The 23,380-nt window shown below is 38.8% G+C and overlaps 2 protein-coding genes across 4 annotated transcripts in view; one reads left to right on the plus strand and one right to left on the minus strand.

Moving 5' to 3' along the window:
* Positions 1-23,380, minus strand: part of TXNDC16 (thioredoxin domain containing 16) — a 112,169-nt gene that overhangs the window by 44,171 nt on the left and 44,618 nt on the right. For all 3 annotated transcript variants that reach the window (XM_061182558.1, XM_061182559.1, XM_061182560.1), the window contains 5 exons: positions 10,675-10,841; positions 10,226-10,286; positions 5,441-5,564; positions 1,162-1,305; positions 228-287 (listed from right to left, as the gene is read on the minus strand). In XM_061182558.1, the coding sequence (XP_061038541.1) occupies positions 228-287; positions 1,162-1,305; positions 5,441-5,564; positions 10,226-10,286; positions 10,675-10,841 (556 nt within the window). The remainder of the gene's footprint in view (positions 1-227; positions 288-1,161; positions 1,306-5,440; positions 5,565-10,225; positions 10,287-10,674; positions 10,842-23,380) is intronic.
* LOC133085477 (adiponectin receptor protein 1-like) lies at positions 8,146-9,264 on the plus strand. The gene is given in 1 exon segment (XM_061182557.1): positions 8,146-9,264. A coding segment is annotated over 1 exon segment (1,119 nt).

The raw sequence follows: 23,380 nt of genomic DNA on the forward strand, positions 1-23,380 counted from the left end.
AAAAGGTTACTGGATTAACTATGTAGCTACAAGACAGTTTTATGAAGACAATCAAAGTGAATGCTTCTGAGAATGCTGAAACTCATGGTTCATTAACTTATTAACCTTGGAGACACAAACATAATAACCTGAAATTTTACATGGGTTTCTACATCTTTAGCATGACACAGTTATACAAATAGCTATGGCTCAAAATCAGGAAAATAAGCATGCATACCACAGTATACCTTTCAACTTAATTGCCACATCGATATAGGACTGCAGAAATGCCATGGATACTGCTTGCCCTACATTAAAATAAAAAATTAAACAGATATTACAATGTACATATCTCTAAAGCAGTGGTCCCCAACCTTTTTGGCACCAGGGACCGGTTTCGTGGAAGACAATTTTTCCACGGACTGGAGGGTGAGGGGATGGTTTCGGGATGATTCAAGCACATTTGTTGTGCACTTTATTTCCCTTATTATTACATTGTAATATATAATGAAATAATTATATGACTCACCATAATGCTGACAGGAGGCAGAGCTCAGGCAGTAATGCGAGCAATGGGGAGTGGCTATAAATACAGATGAAGCTTCGCTCGCTTGCCTGCTGCTCACCTCCTGCTGTGTGGCCCGGTTCCTAACAGGCCACAGACCAGAACCAGTCCGTGGCCCGGGGGTTGGGGACCCCTGCTCTAAAGCATCCATACTTATATATAACAAACATATAGATTTATGGGGTTTCCCCAAATTGTTATTTATTAGTAAGAAATATCCTAGTATGCAGTAGTCAGTATTGTCCAAACATTTAAGAGGGTTTCTACGTTCATACTGCAAGGAGTATACTCGAACAGCTATTGTTTGAGGATAAAAGCAATATAGTGCCTATAAATCTATAATAACTGTTAATCAGTCATTAGCTTGAATAACAATAATTTTTCTAAATTAGTAAGCTTAACATCTAGTTTAATTATTAACCTTCAATTTGTAAGTCAGATATATATAATCAGTTTTACAACCCCAGAATCAGCTAGAAGTAAATATTTCAAAGTGTGGAACATATGAAAATTATGTCACTTTACAATGTGCAATAACAGAATGCAAAAATAAAATCTGCCTACTTTAAATGCCCTAATATGCAATATAGTAGTCACCTCTAAAGGCTCATACTCACAACCAGCATAGAAAAGCACTATGCTGTCAGAAGCTGTTACTGTCTCATTGAATGTCTCTTCTGTTAGTTCCACTGTGAGTTCCAAAGGTAACTGTCTCTTCCTGTCTCTGTAAACAGTTTCTGCCACTTCATCATCTTGAATATCTAAAATGTTTGAAGAGGAATTAATATAAATATATAATTTAAAAAATTTAAGCTCTTCTCCCAGGCAAGCATGTGAAAATTTGGTATTTTATAAAAACTTTTGAATTCATACAATCTTAATATTTAAAATGCATGATATTTAGAAAACTTTCCAGTTGTCTGGCTTCCTATCTTAAATGACTCTCAGATGCTTCCTGACCCAGAAACTGTCAAGTTTTAGTCAATTCCAAAAGGCGTTAAACTTGTCGAGAAATAATACAAATATTGCTCTTTTATTTCTAATCAACATATTAATTTATAAGCCAAAAAAGTCTTACCATACATGTTTGACAGTGTTTCCTTAGCTTCTACTACATGCCAAGCACTGTGACAGACACTAAGGAAAGTGGTAAACAAAGCAGACATAGTCCCTGACCACATAGAGCCTCTATCTATGGAAAAGTCAGTCAATAAACTGATCACTAAATAAGTATATAACTATAAATGTGATCAGTTTAAGAGGAAAGGTAAAATACACAGTGAGATTTTAACAGGGAGATTTAGATTGGGAGATCCAAAGTCCACCAGATAGAGAATCAATAAAAGGATGTTTTAGGCAAAGGGAAAACACATGCAAAACTCTGAGAAATAAGAGCTAAGCATATTCTAGGTACTGAGGGAAGGCAAATTTGACTAAAACAAGATGGCTGGAAGAAATAACATGAGAAAACTCTAGGCTAGACAGCAGCTGGATTGTAAGAGGCCATATAAGCCAAGAATTTTGGATTTTATTCTAAGTGTATTGAGTTAAGGGTGGATTCTGAATATGTAAAAAACTTTCATTAACCACAATATATAGAAATATTGAATCATTATGGTGTACAACTAAAACTAACATGTTACATGTCAATTAAATCTTAAAAAAAACCAAAAATCTTTTCATTAAAATAGACAGATAGACCCATCCACCCACCCATTCATCCATCCATCCATCCATCCAAGTATGTGGTAAAAAAATAAAAAATAAAAAACACATTATGAATTCACAAATATCCTATTGGAATTTATATAGATTGTATGGTAACACTGGAGGGACATCTAACTTGATAAGAGAGACAAGCTTCCTAGAAGAGTTGACACGAGCTGAACATTAAAAGAAAAATAAAACTTAGGCAGGCAGTAGAGGCATATGGAGTAAAAGGAACAGCATGTACAAAGCAACAGTGGCATGAAAAATCATGATGAAGTTGAAATCTGAACACTGACTCTCTGATATTAAGAATTATTGTTAACTCTGTAGATGTAGTAATAGCATTAATTATGTTAATTTTAAAAGGAGAATCCTTACATTTCTGAAATACACAGGGAAACATTTATGGATGAATTTGTATGTTTGGAATTTGCTGCAAAATAATAAAGGGAGGGCAGTGATTGGAATAGGATTAGCCATAAACTGATGGTGGCTGGGCGAGGCCAGGTAATGGGTACCTGGAGATTTGTTCTATTATGCCGTCTACTTTATGGTTAAGTTTATAATTCTCTGTAACAACATATTAAAAAGAAAGGAAGGGAGGAAGTGAGAAAGGCAATGCATTCAGAAAACTAAATTATTATTTTCCATATGATTGCTAATACTATAAAATAAAATACTAGGTCTGGATTTCAGTACCATATTGGCAATTTTTAGCTGTGTAACTCTAGTCAGTTATATAACTCTGTGTCTCAATATTCAAACCTGTGAAACATAAGAGTTCGACTATTAATTTTAAGGTACTTTTAAATACCACATTCTATGACACTAAAAGTTATGCCCTCAATACCAAAATTAATAAAGGCCAATTTTCTCATTTACTGTATTTTTTTCTTATTATTCATGTATTTTCATTTTCCTGCCAGTCCATTCTTATTTCCCAATCCACCCTTTCTTCTCATATCTTGTCCTAACACCTCCTTCTTGCTTCCCCATTCTCTTAATAAGCCACCCTCATTTATAAATTTATATTTATAATTTATAAATTTATTTATTCCTCAGCTCAAACTTTCATCAATTCATATATATATATATAGTGTGTATATATATACACACACACTCTCTTTTTAGCCACACATGTTTGTTATTTTTTTTCATACTCTCCTTTTGGAGACCTCAGTCCATTTAATTCTGATTCATCTTGTGCCCATTTCCTTTGAAGGACATTTTTCTTTATATTCCGCTCCTACATGGTAACAAACTCTTTCCAAACCCTCATCCATGTCTCATATAAATGGGAATGAAATGAAAATGAGAGGGAAACTGTGTATATGGGCACGACATCAAACTATATTATGGGTCAATATGGATTACAAACATAGGAAGTTAAGACCAAAAAAAAAAAAACCCCAAAAAACAAAACAAAACAAAAAATTCCACTACAAAGCAAAAAAAGAAAGCTGTAAAAGAAACACGAGAACTGGGCTGAGGAGAGAAGATAGGGGAGAGTTAGAAAAAAAGAGAAGGCAGCACCAGAGGGCAAACTAAAGCCAGAGAATCAGGAAGTAAAACAGGGGACATGGCAACAATGAAATTTTGAAACAGGCAACTACCACTGAGTACAGGAATCTTATTAAATTGGTGGATGATTCCTCTCACTCTGAAGAATATATGAGCCATGATAGGAATAAAGCAGGGAGCAAAAGAGCAGAACACAGATCTGCCTATACAATGACGATGCTATGGAGAAGATCTCTGGCTTAAATCACGAGCAATTCTAACCTCTGTATATCAGAAAAAAACTAGAGCAGTGCTCAAACCAAGAAGCTGGTCACTGGTAACAGTTAAAGCTCAGAGCCCTTATTAAATTTATAATATAGATGTTGATCCTCATAATAAATGGACCTCATGAAAACAATATGTAAATTACTTCCATCTTGGGACTCATGATAATAGGACTATATAAAAACTATTTACGGGACTTCCCTGGTGGCGCAGTGGTTAAGAATCCACCTGCCAATGCAGGGGACACGGGTTCAATCCCTGGTCCAGGAAGATCCCACATGCCGCGGAGCAACTAAGCCCGTGTGCCACAACTGCTGAGCCTGTGCTCTAGAGCCTGTGAGCCACAACTACTGAGCCTGCACACCTAGAACCCATGGTCCACAACAAGAGAAGCCACCACAATGAGAAACCCACGCACTGCAACGAAGAGTAGCTCCCGCTCGCCGCAACTAGAGAAAGCCCGTGCACAGCAACAAAGACCCAACGCAGCCAAAAATAAATAAATAAATTAATTAATTAATTTAAAAAAAATTATTTACTAAATGGGACTCATGATAATAGTACTATATAAAAATTCAAGTATTTGCTAAATGGGATACAAGAATGCACAAGACATAATCCCTGCCTTAGAAATTTTATAGACCAATAGAGAAGAGAGAAAAGTAAATAAGCAATTTCAGAATAGGACTGATGTTATAAAAGAAGTACTAGGAATGATAATGATCATAAGTAAGATTTCAAGTCAGAATGCTCCACATGCCATTTGTGTGACATTGGGCAGATCACTTAACTGAGCTAAAACACAGATTTTTTCCTCTACAAAACGAAGGTGACCTCAGCTAACTCAGACGACAGCTCTCAAAGTAAATAATGTGTGGGAAATAGCCTTGAAAACTATAGAATACTTCAAAAATGTAAGCAATAAGAGCAATAAAAAGAAAAAGAGAAATAACATGTTAAAAAGAATTATTAAAATGTTATCAAAATTTACTCCCTATACTGTTAATAATCAGATTCATTTACAACTACAAATACAACCATATTTATCAGAATTTCATATCCTAATAGGAATAATAAAAATAAAATATCATACTGTGGCTCCTGGGTCCTTTTTAAACATGGAGTAGACCAGTAGGGCTGAAAGAACTGATGTGGAGGATAAAGGCACACTTGTGGAAAGCTAGAAGGCTGACATGTAACAAGGAAAGGTATCGCACTAAACAACATAGAGCATCCTTATATCTTTACACCTCATCAACTTGCTAAAATGCGATTCAAAATTAATTTCTTCAGGTCTCTTCACATTCTTGAATGTGACAGTTAATTCACTGAAATTTCACTGACCTTAAGGATGCTGGGCATAAATGGGAGGGGAGCATGATCATCAAAAAAACATATTACCAATATCTGGACCTTCAATGTCATTGTCTTCATCTTCGTGCGTTTCCTCAATGTGCATATTACTTTCCACACGGGATACGATTAAATCAATATTATTTAACACCAAAAATTCCACTGGCACTCCCTAGAAATACATTAATTTTAAAAGATATGACTAAAATATAACAAAGCATTTTAATATAAAAATGTTTTACTTGTTTGACACTAAAATGAAATGAAACTAAACCTCTGAACTTCAATTTTATAAAAAAGGTAAATTAACTCCACGATCACTATTAAAAGCATCCAAAGTATACGTTATAGAAAGATAGTGTGCGCTACTGAACAAGAGGGCAAAAAAGAACTGAAAGTCTCGCTTGCTTCTTGTCACAATTACATTATACTGACATCTGAAGCATTTTACATATAACAGTAAGTCCTACCTCAATACAATTGAGGTATAAAAATATATACAACTTTATTGCAAACAGAGACAAAATTATTTTGTATTCTACAGAAATATTCAAAATAATACTTCATCTAAAAAAATTCCACTAAAAAGTTTAATTGCCTGTTTAGCCATAAACATAAGAATACTATCTGCCCCTAGGTATTTTAAGAATACCAAATTCTATTCCATTGAAATTATTCCATTAAAATTTCTTTCACTAAGCCTCAACCAAAACATTTTTTTTTTTTAATATAGTCTCTAAAGGCATTTATTTATTTATTTATTTATTTATTTATTTATGGCTGTGTTGGGTCTTCGTTTCTGTGCGAGGGCTTTCTCCAGTTGTGGCAAGTGGGGGCCACTCTTCATCGCGGTGCGCGGGCCTCTCACTATCGCGGCCTCTCTCGTTGCGGAGCACAGGCTCCAGACGCGCAGGCTCAGCAATTGTGGCTCACGGGCCCAGTCGCTCCGCGGCATGTGGGATCCTCCCAGACCAGGGCTCGAACCCGTGTCCCCCGCACTGGCAGGCAGACTCTCAACCACTGCGCCACCAGGGAAGCCCCAAAACATTTTTAAAACATGAAATTTTAGGCCACTGGATTATTTTAGTAAATTATCCCTGCTGCAACCTCATGATAAAACTTGAAGGGATGAGGAGTTGCTTCTTATGGATGAGCAAAGAAAGTGGTTTCTTGAGATGGAATCCAGTCCTGGTGAAGATGCTGTGAAGACTGTTGAAACGACAACGAAGGATTAAGAATATTACAAAAACTAAGTTGATAAAGCAGCAGCAGGGTCTGAGAGGATTGATTCCAATTGTGAAAGACGTTCTACTCTGGGTAAAATTCTACCAAGCAGCATTGCTCTGTAGCATACTACAGAGAAATCATTCGTGAAAGGAAGAGTCAATCAACGGGGCAAACTTCACTGTCGTCTGATCTTAAGAAACTGCCGCAGCCACTGCCCTGGTCGGTCAGCAGCCACGTCAACATCAAGGCAGGACCCTCCACAAGCAAAAAGATTACAACTCACTGAAGGCTCAGATGATGGTTAGCATATTTTAGCAATAAGGAATTTTTTAATTAAGGCATATACATTGTTTTTTTAGACATAATGCTATGGCACACTTACTAGACTACAGTATAGTGTATATATAACTTTTATATGCACTGGGACAATAGCATAAACTTTAATTCTTCTATAAAACCTATTTCCTGATAACAAATGAAGTAATTTCCTACTTAGGGGTCTTTACCTAATAGTAAAAAAAATAGCTTCAGAAAGTATTCTTTCCATTACCTGGTCAAAAAGCAAAGCATACTAGCCCCACAGTGTACACATTTGAACAATACTACAGTTCTCAAAGTATTTTCCTATTTGGTCTTATAAAATTTCTTGTAAGTTAGAAGGGGAGGTTTTATGACTATTTCACAAATGAGAAATCTGAGCTTGAAGAAGTTAATTCAGTTATCTGGACCCAGAACTAGCAGAAACAGAATCCAAGTCTTCTGACTCTTTAACCCAGTATTCCTATCATAGACTTATGCAAGAGAATTTAAGTTTAAACTGTCTAGCAGTTCATAAACATATCAGTAATTTTTTAGCATATGTATATAATATTTACAAGATGTTCAGAACTAAAGAGTTCTTAATTACGAAAAATTTAAGGAAAAAGGGACATTAACAGAAATTTACAGAGGAAATACAAATGACCTAACTAGTCAAAGTTATCAAAGACATGCAAATTAATACTGAAACTTTTTTTGTGTATAGAAATGATTTTTTTTTTAAGATTACTGGTCAGTACTGGCAAAGATGTTTGAGAAACAAGAAATTCCAAACCCTGCTGGTAAAAGCATAACCCTTCTGGAGGGAAATTTGACAATGTATTTTAAAAGTCTTAAAAATTCCCATTTCCTTTAATAAAACTTACTTCCAGAAATTTAGCAAAAGGAAAGAATCACTGGTGTCCAAAACAGTGTACAAAGGCAGGCATCACAGCACAATAGCAAGTAATGAAATATAACTGTACATGAAAAGCAGGATATACAGCATGATCCTAAATTTCTTTACAATATATATATATAGGCAGAAGATTTGTGCCGCTCGGCCACAGGCCGCCTCTAGTGCCATGGGATGTAGCGCGGGGTCCGCGGCCCCGAGCAGAGCCCGCTGCCCGCCTGTTTTCCATCACAGGGAACTCTCTGCTCCCTGGGCCCGAGAGACCCCACCGTTTCCCCAAGCTGAAGCCATAGGGCATTGAGGTACTAGTCAGATGTCTTCTCACAAAGGACCTGTGGTGGCCCAAGGCAGTGGGACTCCTGCCGGGAACAGGGAGGCTGACACAGTGGAGCTGTCTGAGCTGGGCCCCCTGCTACAGGAGCTAGGCAAGCAGGGCGTCGCCAGCCCAACCAAAGCTGAAGAAGAGCAGGCATGCCCAGGGCCTCAGGAAGAGGCGGAGGAGGGGCGGGTGCTGACACTTCCCCTGCAAGGCCACCATGCCATGGAGAAGATGGAGGAGTTTGTGTATAAGGTCTGGGAGGGGCGCTGCAGGGTCATCCCGTACGACGTGCTTCCCGAGTGGCTGAAGGACAAAGACTACCTGTTGCATGGCCACAGGCCGCCCATGCCCTCCTTCCGGGCCTGCTTCAAGAGCATCTTCCGCATCCACACGGAGACCGGCAACATCTGGACCCACCTGCTTGGTTTTTTGCTGTTTCTCTTTCTGGGAATCCTGACCATGCTCAGACCAAACATGTACTTCATGGCCCCCCTTCAGGAGAAGGTGGTGTTCGGGATGTTCTTCCTGGGTGCGGTGCTCTGCCTCAGCTTCTCCTGGCTCTTTCACACTGTCTATTGTCACTCAGAGAAGGTCTCTCGGACCTTTTCCAAACTGGATTATTCAGGGATTGCCCTGCTGATTATGGGGAGCTTTGTCCCCTGGCTCTATTACTCCTTCTACTGCTCCCCACAGCCACGGCTCATCTACCTCTCCATCGTGGGCATCTGTGCCATCATTGTGGTGCAGTGGGACCGGTTTGCCACTCCTAAGCACCGGCAGACAAGAGCAGGGGTGTTCCTGGGGCTTGGCTTGATCGGCATCGTACCCACCACGCACTTTACAATCGTGGAGGGCTTCATCAAGGCCACCACGGTGGGCCAGATAGGCTGGTTCTTCCTCATGGCTGCGATGTACATCACCAGAACTGGCCTTTATGCCGCATGGATTCTTGAGCGCTTCTTCCCTGGAAGATTCGACATATGGTTCTAGTCTCATCAGATCTTCCACGTCCTGGTGGTGGCAGCCGCCTTCGCCCACTTCTACGGGGTCTCCAACTTTCATGAGTTCCGATATGGCCTGGAAGGGGGCTGTACTGATGACTCCCTCCTCTGAGCCGCCCAGCAGGGGCACAGGAGGAACTTCCCAAGTGCTTTTAAAATAACTTCTTTGCTGAAGTGAGAGGAAGAGTCTGAGTTGTCTGTTTCAAGAAGAAACCTCTTAGAGAATTCAGTACCAACCGAGCTTCAGCCCACTTCACACTCACTGGGCAATAAACTCTCCATTCCCTCGCTGAGAACAGTGGGGGTGGGCAGACGTGGCCGCCCCACCGCTCAGCCGCGCCCTCCTCAGTAAGGCAACTACTGTCCCCTCACAGAGATGGGGCTTTGAAACTCATGTTGAGATTTTACCCCCCCTCCAACCATTCTGGAGAAAAATGATGGACTGGGACTCTTCAGAAATTCTGTTTCTAGAAGAAACTGTCCCTCCCTTACCCCCGTCTTGACTTTGTAACCTGGCTTATAACAGTCCATCCGATGTTTTTGTAGCACACTTTTGAAAAACAATGATAACCTCGTCCACCTTTCTAGGGCCTGGACCTGCTCACACAGCAGGAAGAACAAAGCCACCAACTTTTACACAGCCCGGCTAATCATGGAAGTGCGTCCAGGCTTCAGATAACTTGAGTTTTAATTTTTTTCTTGGCAGAGTAATGTAAAATTAAAGTGGGGAAAGATATTTAATATTTAATACTAAGCTTTAAAAAGAAACATGCTATCATTGCTATGTATCTTGATGCAAAGACTATGATGATAATAAAAGAGTACAGAAGACACTTGGCATTCAAAAAAATTAATAAAATAAAGAATATATATATATTTAAATAAACACACACACACACACACACACACGGAGAGACAGAGTAACAGATGAAAAAAGACACACCAAAATGTTAACAGCAATTATCTTTGAATAGTGGCAATTCACAGAATTTTCCTATAATAAGTGTATGTTACTTTAGGACCGCGTGTATTAAATAAGCAGACACTGTAGACCAATATATAAAATGACTAACCTCTTCTGCTCTTTTGAAGACCACATTAGCATTCTGAGGAATGTCCACTTCCAAAGAGTCCCTTTTTCAAAAGGGAAATAAATGTTTTATGTTGTTAATCTCAAGAATAATAGTCATCCAGGATGTCAATCTAAAATAGAGCTGTAAGTTCTTATACTAAAAAATGTTTATGAAGAAAGATTACAATTTAGTGAGTCTGAGAAATTTTACACATAAATACAGATCAGATTTTCTACCCTCTGTCTTAATCTACAGCTTCATTTAGCAAAGTTTAAAGGTCTAAATATTAATCAAGCTGATAATTAAAGACTTTAGCTCAGCAACTGGTTTTAACTATATTAGAGTCCATTTGAGATCTGATTTTATTTACAAGTGAACAGATTGCCATATAAGAAAAATATTAGTGTTCTGCTAAATACAGTATAGTGACTACTTTATGTTTAAAATACCTTAACAAGAGCAGAACTCCTGCTTTTCCCAGAAGACGCCAAGCAACCCATTCTGCAGTTGTTCTATCAGCTTCATATGTGGCTTGTTGACTAACAATAAAAACCAGTGGTAATCCTAGTTGGAGATGAACAGTTGAAACTTGTTGAGGATCTTCAGCAACTTCAGTCTTCATTTAGAAAAAGAACAAAACGTCTTTACTATGTGATAATAATGTTCCAACATTTGGATTTAAACCCTGCTAATTCTTATCAATAAAGACGAGTGAAAAAACAAGTCTGTGAAATAAATCCATTAACATTAACAGAAATGGTCTCATGATTTTCTAAGTTTAATGCTCCCAGTGTACCTATATAGTTTAAGCATTATGAAACTAACAAATTTTACAAGGAGTTAAACAGAAATTTACAACCATAAAGAATAAGGATATTATAAAGAAACAAACAAAAAAAAACAATAAAAAACTGTGGTACTGATAAATAAAGAGATAGATATTTGAAACAAAACAGAACAGATAACTAAGGAACAAATTCTTCCACATAAGAATTTAACATATAATGACATATTACAGAACAATGAGGAACATCTGAGTTGACATCAGCTTGAATATACACATCTAATTTCACCCCCTCCAGAAATCCCAGCACAACTACAGCAGTAGGATTTTTCAAAAGAGATAAACATACATATGTGAAGAAAGGAAAAGAGAAAAGGCAGCAAAATTTTGGAAGCTGGAGAACAAAACCCTAAAGCCATGAGAGAGGAAAAGCTAAGAGACAATTTCACTTTAACTGCAGAATCCTAAAATTGCTCAGGAACTGTCACTGCCTGGCGTCTCTGGAACTGGGAGAGAAATATTGGAAGGGGAATGGCAGGAAGGCTCCAAAATAAGGAGGAATAGGTAAAACCTTTGGGGAAGCATTAGATCCCTAGATTCCCCTCCCCAACTCCATGAACTTAGGTCCCTCCCTCACACCAGAAGAAATCTGGCCGGACTGCAGGAACAGCTGAGAGTGGGAATACCATACCCAAAGCAGGGGGGATTGAGTACCCAAATGCTGAGACTCCTTTTAGCCCTTCCCCACTCAGTTTCCAGTATGCTAGCAGCCAGACTTCTGTACACCAGCAGAATACTGGAAGTTTCTTTTCTGGGGATCTTGAGTAACCACAAGAAAAAGTCTAAAGCTACTGACATTGAGGTTCACCAGAAAGCAGCCCAGATCCAATCACCCTATGGAGCTCAGAGTTAACAAGTCCGATCTACAGCCTCAGAATTTCCAATCAGCTTTTTTAGGTTCATATTCTAAATCATGAACAAGATGCTTGTTACAAGCATCTGAGGAAAGCCTGTAACATGAAAGACAGAGACCAGAACAAACAGAAAAACAAGTAACGTGGAGGAAACATACTATTCAGAAGAAGGTTCAGAAAACCACCACTGATAAGCTCAAAAAGGTGGGAAGATAGAGTATCCATAAAGAAATGAAAAATAAAGTTGAATAAATCTGCCAGAAAGTATAGCAAAAGACAGATGGATAATAGAAGAGATAAAATTGAGGGACTAGTTTAAGAGGTCCAACATTCAAATAGGAGTCCCAGAAAGAGAGAAGGGAGAAAACAGAAGGGAAGAAATCATCGCTGAAATACACACAAAAGTTTCCCACAACTGAAGAAGCATGAGCTGCCAGATTGAAAGAGCCCACTGAGTAACCAGCATAGTGGATAAAAGCAGATACACGGGAAGAGGCATTCTTGTAAATTTTCTAATTATTGAGGATTTTTTTTAATCTTAAAAGTTTTCACAGAGAAATCTATATTTACCTATGGTAAGCAGAATTCTAAGATGGTCCCCAAGATTCCTGGTGTACACATTTTGTATAATCCTAATTCCTTGAGTGTGGGTGATACTTATAGCATAGTCATTCCCTTGATTAGGTCACACCATGTAAGACTGTCATAGCACAATGGAGTGAGATTGTCTGCTGGCTTTGAGGGAGAAAACTGCAATTTTTTGAGGGGCCACATGGTCAGGATCTGAGAACAGCCTGTAGGAGCTAAAAGCAACACCAGCCAACAGCCAGCAAGAAGGTGGGAACCTCAGTGCTACAACAACACAGAGCTGAATTATGCCAAAACCTGAATGGGTATAACAGCCTGAAGGAGTAGAAAAGCCTGGTTTCTTCTTTGTGTATTTGGAGAACTATAAGAAATTTAGTATTAAAAAGTAAAAAGGGGGAACAGACAGTAAGGCTGGAGATCTGGCAAGGGGCCAAATCATTAAAAACTATATATATCCTCCTAAGAAGGTAGGGCTTTATTCTGTAAATAATTGGAAGCCAGTTAGGAACTGCAAAAATTATTGTAACAAGATCATATATGTGTATTTAAAATATATCACTCTGTTTAAAAAAAAAAGAAAAAAGGGACTTCCCTGGTAGTCCAGTGGTTAAGACTATGGGGAACTAAGATCCCATATGCCATGTGGCCAAAAAAAACCAAAGAACAGAAACAAAAAGACATATACTAAAAACCAATGAATCCTACAATTTCAATGGGTGAATTAAATGATATGTGAACTATATCTCAATAAAGATGTTTTATAAATAAATAAATAAATAAAACATATCACTTTGCAAGCAACAGAGAGCATAAACTTAAAGAGAGTGAAGTACAAGAATACAACATAGACCAGATCAGTTGCTATTGCTAAAATAGTACACAAGAGAGAGGGAGAACCTGGATTAAAGCACTGGCTGTTAGAATGAAGAATTCAAAAGATATTTAAGATCTAAAATTAGATGCAGGAGCTTCCCTGGTGGCGCAGTGGTTGAGAGTCTGCCTGCTAATGCAGGGGACACGGGTTCGAGCCCTGGTCTGGGAAGATCCCACATGCCGCGGAGCAGCTAAGCCCGTGCGCCACAACTACTGAGCCTGTGCGTCTGGAGCCTGTGCTCCGCAACAAGAGAGGCCGCGATAGTGAGAGGCCCGCGCACCGCGATGAAGAGTGGCCCCCGCTTGCCGCAACTAGAGAAAGCCCTCGCACAGAAACAAAGACCCAACATAGCAATCAATCAATCAATCAATCAATAAATCTTAAAGTAAAATTAGATGCAGAGAGATGTAGGAATTGAGAATGGTTTTCCAGGTTTCTGCCATGAATGACTGGACAATAAATTAACCAAGATAATGGAGAAAGAACAGGTGGTAAAGGATAACACATTAATGTCGGACATGTAGAGCTTAGGAGAAAGACATCTAGTTAGTAGTTAAATATATGGGACAGGAACTCTGAAGAAACATCTGACCTGAAAATTCAAATCTGAGAATCAGTGTAGTTAATGCCATAGAAACAGATGAGGGTGTGTTCCAAGCATCTATCACTGTGTATGTAGCAAAGCACGCCAACACCTGATGGATTAAAATAACAAGAATCATTTCTTTTGTCCATATGTCTGCAAGCTCATCTCTGGTCCACATTGCATTAGTGGGGCATTTCGACTGGAGGGTGAAGGTTCCACTTTAAAGATGGCTCATTCACTGGTTAGCAAGCTGTTGCTGACTATTATGAGCTCAGCCAGAACTGTGGGCTGCGGACCTCAATTCCTCTTCACATGACTTCTCCTCAGGCTTAATTTCACAGCAAAGTAGCTGGGTTTCAAGAATGAGCAATCAAAGAGAGCAAGGCAGAAGCACATGGCATTTTATGACATATAGCCTCAGAAGCCACATATCATCATTTCAGCCTTATTCTACTGGTCAAGGCAGTCACAAAGGGTCAATCATGTTCAAGGAGAGAAGACATAGACTCTATCACTGGACAGGCATATTGATAATGTCACATGATAAGAAGAGTTTATGAGATGGGAGAGTTGTTACTGCCATCTTTGGAAAATTTAATCAAAGTCTGATAGGATGAGGCTTTGGGGGGCTTGGAGAGAGAAGTGAGTATATTTTGCAAGTGGGACAGATGTGAATTGTTGTAGTCAATGGTCTACTCTCTGGCTACAATTTCCACCCCTATCACATGCAAACCACACTTCTCTCCAAGATTTCCAAGCCTCATCCCATCAGACTTTGAGACCAATGCAAAATCTAAGATCTCATCATCTACATTCAGGTCTAGTGTGGTCTCTTGGATATAGCTCCTTCAGAACTGTTCCTCTCAATTTGAAGAAATGATTGAATTATTTTTCCCCATTCTCAACAGACAATGATGGAACAGGCAAAAGATAACCACTATATATATTACTGTTTGAAAGGGGAGAAAGCAGAAGCATAAAATGGTCACTAGTGTGTAGGGATTCTGAAGCCCATCCAGGCATATGGGCCAGTTCCTTGATTAGGGCTCAGTCCTACTCCCTAAGGCTTTGTTCTCTGAGGCTCTGGGTTACATATTTGGGCTCTTGACCTGCCCTCCAACTCATCCTTTCTTGTTTACAAAAAAAGGAGCCTGTGTTTGCAGCTCAGCAGATTTCTCAGTCATTTCCTGTCCATAGAATACGGGGAGTCTAAAGACTTCTTTTCATTTCGTGCTGTTTCTGTCCCTTTCCATACAAGCTGGTATACTTCTTCTAAAACCCCGTGGTTCCTTAATTATAAAGTTATAATCCATTCCATTAGACAAAAGACAAAATTACAAATGTCCTTGATAGGTAGAAAAAGTAATAGAATAGTACCAAGAAGATTGCTAATAGTACCATAAAAATTACTAATAATTTTATATATCTATAAAAATATGTATATATTTTTAAAATTATAAATTAGTATAAAATATACAAAAGTGACAGAAGCACTCTCGCACTAGGGGTGAGATTACAACTTAGAAATTTTCAAAAAACGATATAAGAAAATGAAGAATTATAAGACATTGCTATGAACAATTATACACCAACAAATTAGATGAACTAGAAGAAACTGATAAACTCCTAGACATATACACCTACCAAGACTGAATCAAGGACTTCCCTGGTGGTGCAGTGGTTAAGACTCCATGCTCCCACTGCAGGGGGCACAGATTTGACCCCTGGTTGGGGAACTAAGATCCCATATGCCACACAGCATGGCCAAAAAAAAAAAAAGACTGAATCAAGAAGAAACAGAAACTCTGAACATATAACTAGTAAGGAGAGATTGAATCAGCAATCAAAAATCTCCTAACATAGTAAAGTGCAGGCAGAGATGACTTCACTGGAGAATTCTATCACACATTTCAAAAGAATTAATGCCAATCCTTCTCAAACTCTTCAAAAAAATGAAGAGGAGGGAACACTTCCAAACTTATTGTATTAGGCCAACATTACTCTCATACCAAAACCAGACAAAGATACTATAAGAAAAGAAGACTACAGACCAATATCCCTGATGAAAACTGATGCAAATATCCTCAATAAAATACTAATAAAATGAATTCAACAGCACTTTAAAAGGATTAAACACCATGACCAAGAGGGACTGATTCCTGGGATGCAGGGATGGTTCAACATAGGAAAATCAGGATTGTTTCAAGATGGCGGAGTAGAAGGACGTGCTCTCACCCTCTCTTGCAAGAACACCAGAATCACAACTAACTGCTGAACAATCATCGACAGGAAGACACTGGAACTCACCAGAAAAGATACCCCACACCCAAAGACAAAGGAGAAGCCACAATGAGACGGCCGGAGGGGCGCAAACATAATAAAATCAAATCCATAACTGCTGCGTGGGTGACTCACAAACTGGAGAACACTTATACCACAGAAGTCCACCCAATGGAGTGAAGGTTTTGAGCCCCATGTCAGGCTTCCCAATCTGGGGGTCCAGCAATGAGAGGAGGAATTCCTAGAGAATCAGACTTTGAAGGCTAGGGGGATTTGATTGCAGGACTTCGACAGGACTGGGGGAAACAGAGATTCCACTCTTGGTGGGCACACACAAAGTAGTGTGCGCTTCGGGACCCAGGGGAAGGAGCAGTGACCCCATAGGGGACTGAATCAGATCGACCTGCTAGTGTTGGAGGGTCTCCTGCAGAGGCGGGGGGTGGCTGTGTCTCAGCGTGAGGACAAGGACACTGGCAGCAGAAGTTCTGGGAAGTACTCCTTACCATGAGCCCTCCGAGGGTCCGCCATTAGCCCCCCCAAAGAGCCCAGGTACGCTCCAGCGTTGGGTCGCCTCAGGCCAAACAATCAACAAGGAGGGAACCCAGCCCCACCCATCAGCAGACAAGTGGATTAAGTTTTACTAAGTTCTGCCAACCAAAGCAACAGCCAGCTTTACCCACCACCAGTCCCTCCCATCAGGAAACTTGCACAAGCCTCTTAGATAGCCTCATCCACCAGAGGGCAGACAGCAGAATAAAGAGGAACTACAATCCTGCAGCCTGTGGAACAAAAACCACAATCACAGAAAGATAGACAAGATGAAAAGGCAGAGGGCTATGTACCAGATGAAGGAACAAGATAAAACCCCAGAAAAACAACTAAATGAAGTGGAGACAGTCAACCTTCCAGAAAATGAATTCAGAATGATAGTGAAGATGATCCAGGACCTCGGAAAAAGAATGGAGGCAAAGATCGAGAAGATGCAAGAAATGTTTAACAAAGACCTAGAAGAATTAAAGAACAAACAAACAGAGATGAACAACACAATAACTGAAATGAAAAATACACTAGAAGGAATCAATAGCAGAATAACTGAGGCAGAAGAATGGATAAGTGAACTGGAAGACAGAATGGTGGAATTCACTGCTGCGGAACTGAATAAAAAAAAAGAATGAAAAGAATTGAACACAGCCTAAGAGACTTCTGAGACAACATTAAACACAACAACATTCGCATTATAGGGGTCCCAGAAGGAGAAGAGAGAGAGAAAGGACCTGAGAAAATATTTGAAGGGATTACAGTCAAAAACTTCCCTAACATGGGAAAGGAAATAGCTACCCAAGTCCAGGAAGTGCAGAGAGTCCCATACAGGATAAACCAAAGGAGAAACATGCCGTGACACATAGTAATCAAATTGGCAAAAATTAAAGACAAAGAAAAATTACTGAAAGCAGCAAGGGAAAAATGACAAATAACATACAAGGGAACTCCCATAAGGTTAACAACTGATTTCTCAGCAGAAACTCTACAAGCCAGAAGGGAGTGGCATGATATACTTAAAGTGATGAAAGGGAAGAACCTACAACCAAGATTACTCTACCCAGCAAGGATCTCATTCAGATTCGACAGAGAAATCAAAAGCTTTATGGACAAGCAAAACCTAAGAAAATTCAGCACCACCAAACCAGCTCTACAACAAATGCTAAAGGAACTTCTCTAAGTGGGAAACACAAGAGAAGAAAAGGACCTACAAAAACAAACCCAAAACAATTAAGAAAATGGTCATAGGAACATACATATCAATAATTACCTTAAACGTGAATGGATTAAATGCTCTAACCAAAAGACACAGGCTTGCTGAATGGATACAAAAACAAGACCCATATATATGCTGTCTACAAGAGACCCACTTCAGACCTAGGGACACATACAAACCGAAAGTGAGGGGATGGAAAAAGATATTCCAGGCAAATGGAAATCAAAAGAAAGCTGGAGTAGCAATACTCATATCATAAAAAATAGACTTTAAAATTAAGACTGTTACAAGAGACAAAGAAGGACACTACATAATGATCAAGGGATCAATCCAAGACGAAGATATAACAATTGTAAATATATATGCACCCAACATAGGATCACCTCAATACATAATGCAACTGCTAACAGCTATAAAACAGGAAATCGACAGTAACACAATAATAGTGGGGGATTTAACACCTCACTTACACCAATGGACAGATCATCTAAACAGAAAATTAATAAGGAAACACAAGCTTTAAATGACACAATAGACCGGATAGATTTAATTGATATTTATAGGACATTCCATCCAAAAACAGCAGATTACACTTTCTCCTCAAGTGTGCATGGAACATTCTCCAGGATAGATCACATCTTGGGTCACAAATCAAGCCTCAGTAAATTTAAGAAAACTGAAATCATATCAAGCATCTTTTCTGACCACAACACTATGAGATTAGAAATCAATTACAGGGAAAAAAACGGAAAAAGCACAAACACACGGAGGTTAAACAATACGTTACTAAATAACCAACAGATCACTGAAGAAATCAAAGAGGAAATCAAAAACTACCTACAGACAAATGATAATGAAAACGCGACAATCCAAAACCTATGGGATGCAGCAAAAGCAGTTCTAAGAGGGAAGTTTATAGCTATACAAGCCTACCTCAAGGAACAAGAAAAATCTCAAATAAACAATCTAACCTTACACCTAAAGGAACTAAAGAAAGAAGAACAAACAAAACCCAAAGTTAGCAGAAGGAAGGATATCATAAAGATGAGAGCAGAAATAAATGAAATAGAAACAAAGAAAACAATAGCAAAGATCAATAAAACTAAAAGCTAGTTCTTTGAGAAGATAAACAAAATTGAGAAACCATTAGCCAGACTCATCAAGAAAAAGAGGGAGGGGCTTTCCTGGTGGCGCAGTGGTTGAGAATCTGCCTGCCAATGCAGGGGACACGGGTTCGAGCTCTGGTCCGGGAAGATCCCACATGCCGCGAAGCAACTACGCCCATGAGCCACAATTACTGAGCCTGCGCGTCTGGAGCCTGTTCTCCACAACAAGAGAGGCCGCAATAGTCAGAGGCCCGTGCACCGTGATGAAGAGTGGCCCACGCTTGCCGCAACTAGAGAAAGCTCTCGCACAGAAACGAAGACCCAACACAACCAAAATAAATAAATAAATAAAAGGAAAAAAGAAAAAGAAAGAGGGAGACGACTCAAATCAATAAAATCAGAAATGAAAAAGGAGAAGTTACAACAGACACTGCAGAAATACAAGCATCCTAAGAGACTACTACAAGCAACTCTATGCCAATAAAATGCACAACCTGGAAGAAATGGACAAATTCTTAGAAAGGTATAACCTTCCAAGACTGAACCAGGAAGAAATAGAAAATATGAACAGACCAATCACAAGTAATGAAATTGATACTGTGATTAAAAATCTTCCAACAAACAAAAGTTCAGGACCAGATGGCTTCACAGGTGAATTCTATCAAACATTTAGAGAAGAGCTAACACCCATCCTTCTCAAACTCTTCCAAAAAATTGCAGAGCAAGGAACACTCCCAAACTCATTCTATGAGGCCACCATCACCCTGATACCAAAACCAAAGATACTACAAAAAAAGAAAATTACAGACCAATATCACTGATGAATATAGATGCAAAAATCCTCAACAAAATACTAGCAAACAGAATCCAACAACACATTAAAAGGATCATACACCATGATCAAGTGGGATTTATCCCAGGGATGCAAGGATTCTTCAGTATATGCAAATCAATCAATGTGATACACCATGTTAACAAACTGAAGAATAAAAACCATATGATCATCTCAATACATGCAGAAAAAGCTTTTGACAAAATTCAACAATCATTTATGATAAAAACTCTCCAGAAAGTGGGCATAGAGGGAACGTACCAACATAATGAAGGCCATATACGACAAACCCACAGCAATCATCATTCTCAATGGTGAAAAACTGAAAGCATTTCCTCTAAGATCAGGAACGAGACAAGGATGTCCACTCTCGCCACTATTATTCAACATAGTTTTGGAAGTCCTAGCCACAGCAATCAGAGAAGAAAAGAAATAAAAGGAATACAAATTGGAAAAGAAGAAATAAAACTCTCACTGTTTGCAGATGACATGATACTATACATAGAGAATTCTAAAGATGCCACCAGAAAACTACTAGAGCTAATCAGTGAATTTGGTAAAGTTGCAGGATACAAAATTAATGCACAGAAATCTCTTGCATTCCTATACACTAATGATGAAAAATCTGAAACAGGAATTAAGGAAACACTCCCGTTTACTATTGCAACAAAAAGAATAAAGTGCCTAGGAATAAACCTATCTAGGGAGACAAAAGACCTGTATGTAGAAAACTATAATACACTGTTGAAAGAAATTAAAGATGATACCAACAGATGGAGAGATATACCATGTTCTTGGATTGGAAGAATCAATATTGTGAAAATGACTATACTACCCAAAGCAATCTACAGATTCAATGCAATCCCTATCAAATTACCAATGGCATTTTTTTACAGAACTGGAACAAACAATCTTAAAATTTGTATGGAGACACAAAAGACCCCGAATAGCCAAAGCAGCCTTGAGGGAACAAAACGGAGCTGGAGGAATCAGACTCCCTGACTTCAGACTATACTACAAAGCTACAGTAATCAAGACAACATGGTACTGGCACAAAAACAGAAATATAGATCAATGGAGCAGGATAGAAAGCCCAAAGATAAACCCACGCACCTATGGTCAACTAATCCATGACAAAGGAGGCAAGGATATACAATGGAGAAAAGACAGTCTCTTCAATAAGTGGTGCTAGGAAAACTGGACAGCTACATGTAAAAGAATGAAATTAGAACACTCCCTAACACCATACAGAAAAATAAACTCAAAATGGATTAGAGATGTAAATGTAAGACCGGACACTATAAAACTCTTAGAGGAAAACATAGGAGGAACACTCTTTGACATAAATCACAGCAAGATCTTTTTTGATCTACCTCCTAGAGTAATGGAAATAAAAACAAAAATAAACAAATGGGACTTAATGAAACTCAAAAGCTTTTGCAAAGCAAAGGAAACTACAAACAAGACGAAAAGACAACCCTCAGAATGGGAAAAAATATTTGCAAGTGAATCAACGGACAAAAGATTAATCTCCAAAATATATAAACAGCTCATGCAGCTCAATATTAAAAAAACAAACAACCCAATCCAAAAATGGGCAGAAGACCTAAGTAGACATTTCTCCAAAGAGGACATACAGATGGCCAAGAAGCACATGAAAAGCTGCTCAACGTCACTAATTATTAGAGAAATGCAAATCAAAACTACAATGAGGTATCGCCTCACACCAGTTAGAATAGGCATCATCAGAAAATCTAGAAACAACAAATGCTGGAGAGGGTGTGGAGAAAAGGGAACCCTCTTGCACTGTTGGTGGGAATGTAAATTGATACAGCCACTATGGAGAACAGTATGGAGGTTCCTTAAAAAACGAAAAATAGAATTACCATATAACCCAGCAATCCCACTACTGGGCTTATACCCAGAGAAAACCATAATTCAAAAAGACACATGCACCCCAATGTTCACTGCAGCACTATTTACAATAGCCAGGTCATGGAAGCAACCTAAATGTCGATCGATAGACAAATGGATAAAGAAGATGTGGTACATATATACAATGGAATATTACTCAGCCATAAAAAGGAATGAAATTGGGTCATTTGTAGAGACGTGGATAGACCTACAGACTGTCGTACAGAGTGAAGTAAGTCAGAAAGAGAAAAACAAATATCGTATATTAACACATATATGTGGAACCTAGACAAATGGTACAGATGCACCGGTTTGCAAGGCAGAAATAGAGATACGGATGTAGAGAACAAACGTATGGACACCAAGGGGGGAAAGCGGTGGGGGGGTGGGGTGGGGGATGGTGGTGTGATGAATTGGGAGATTGGGATTGACATGTATACACCGATGTGTATAAAATGGATGACTAATAAGAACCTGCTGTATAAAAAAATAAATAAAAGAAAATTCAAAAAAAAAAGAAACCTCTTAAAGAAACTGAAAATAGAGGAAAAAAACTAAATTTTAGTTTTGATTGTTATTAAAATGTAAACATTTTCCATCAGTAGCTAATTTTCTATGTGGGTGTATATAGTATCTTTGCCCTATTTTGATATTATATTCTTACTACAGTAAAATAATTATGTACACATGTAATAAAAAAATATGAAAATCAATAACTGTAATACACCTCATTAACATAACAACGGTCAAAAATCACATAATAATCTCAATTGATGCAGAAAAAGCACTTGACAAAATTCAACACTCCTTCATGATAAAAACATTAAAAAACTAGGAAGAGAAGGAAATTACCTCAATATAATAAATGTCACATATGAAAAGCCTACAGCTAACATACTCAATGGTGAAAAACTGAATGCTTTTCCTCTAAGATCAGGAGCAAGGCAAGGATGTCCACTCTTGCCACTTCTATTCAACATAGTACTGGAAGTCCTAGCCAGAGCAACTAGGCAAGAAAAAGAAATAAACATTCGAATTGGAAAGGTAGAAATAAAATTATCTCTGTTCACAGATGACATGGTCTTATATGTAGAAAACCCTAAAGATTCCACAAAAATACTATTAGAACTAATGAATAAATTCAGCAAAGTTGCAGGATACAAAATCAACCCTCAAAAATCAGTTGTGTTTCTTACACTAACAATGAACAATATGAAAAGAAAACTAAGAAAATAATCCCATTTATAAGAGCATCAGGGCTTCCCTGGTGGCACAGTGGTTGGGAGTCTGCCTGCCAGTGCGGGGGACACGGGTTCGTGCCCCGGTCCGGGAAGATCCCACATGCCGCGGAGCGGCTGGGCCCGTGAGCCACAACTACTGAGCCTGCGCGTCCGGAGCCTGTGCTCCGCAACAAGAGAGGCCGCGACAGTGAGAGGCCCGCGCACGGCGATGAAGAGTGGCCCCCGCTTGCCGCAACTAGAGAAAGCCCTCGCACAGAAACGAAGACCCAACACAGCCAAA

The sequence above is a fragment of the Eubalaena glacialis genome, chromosome 2 (genome assembly GCF_028564815.1).
Source record: "Eubalaena glacialis isolate mEubGla1 chromosome 2, mEubGla1.1.hap2.+ XY, whole genome shotgun sequence".
Classification (NCBI taxonomy): Eukaryota; Metazoa; Chordata; class Mammalia; order Artiodactyla; family Balaenidae; genus Eubalaena; species Eubalaena glacialis.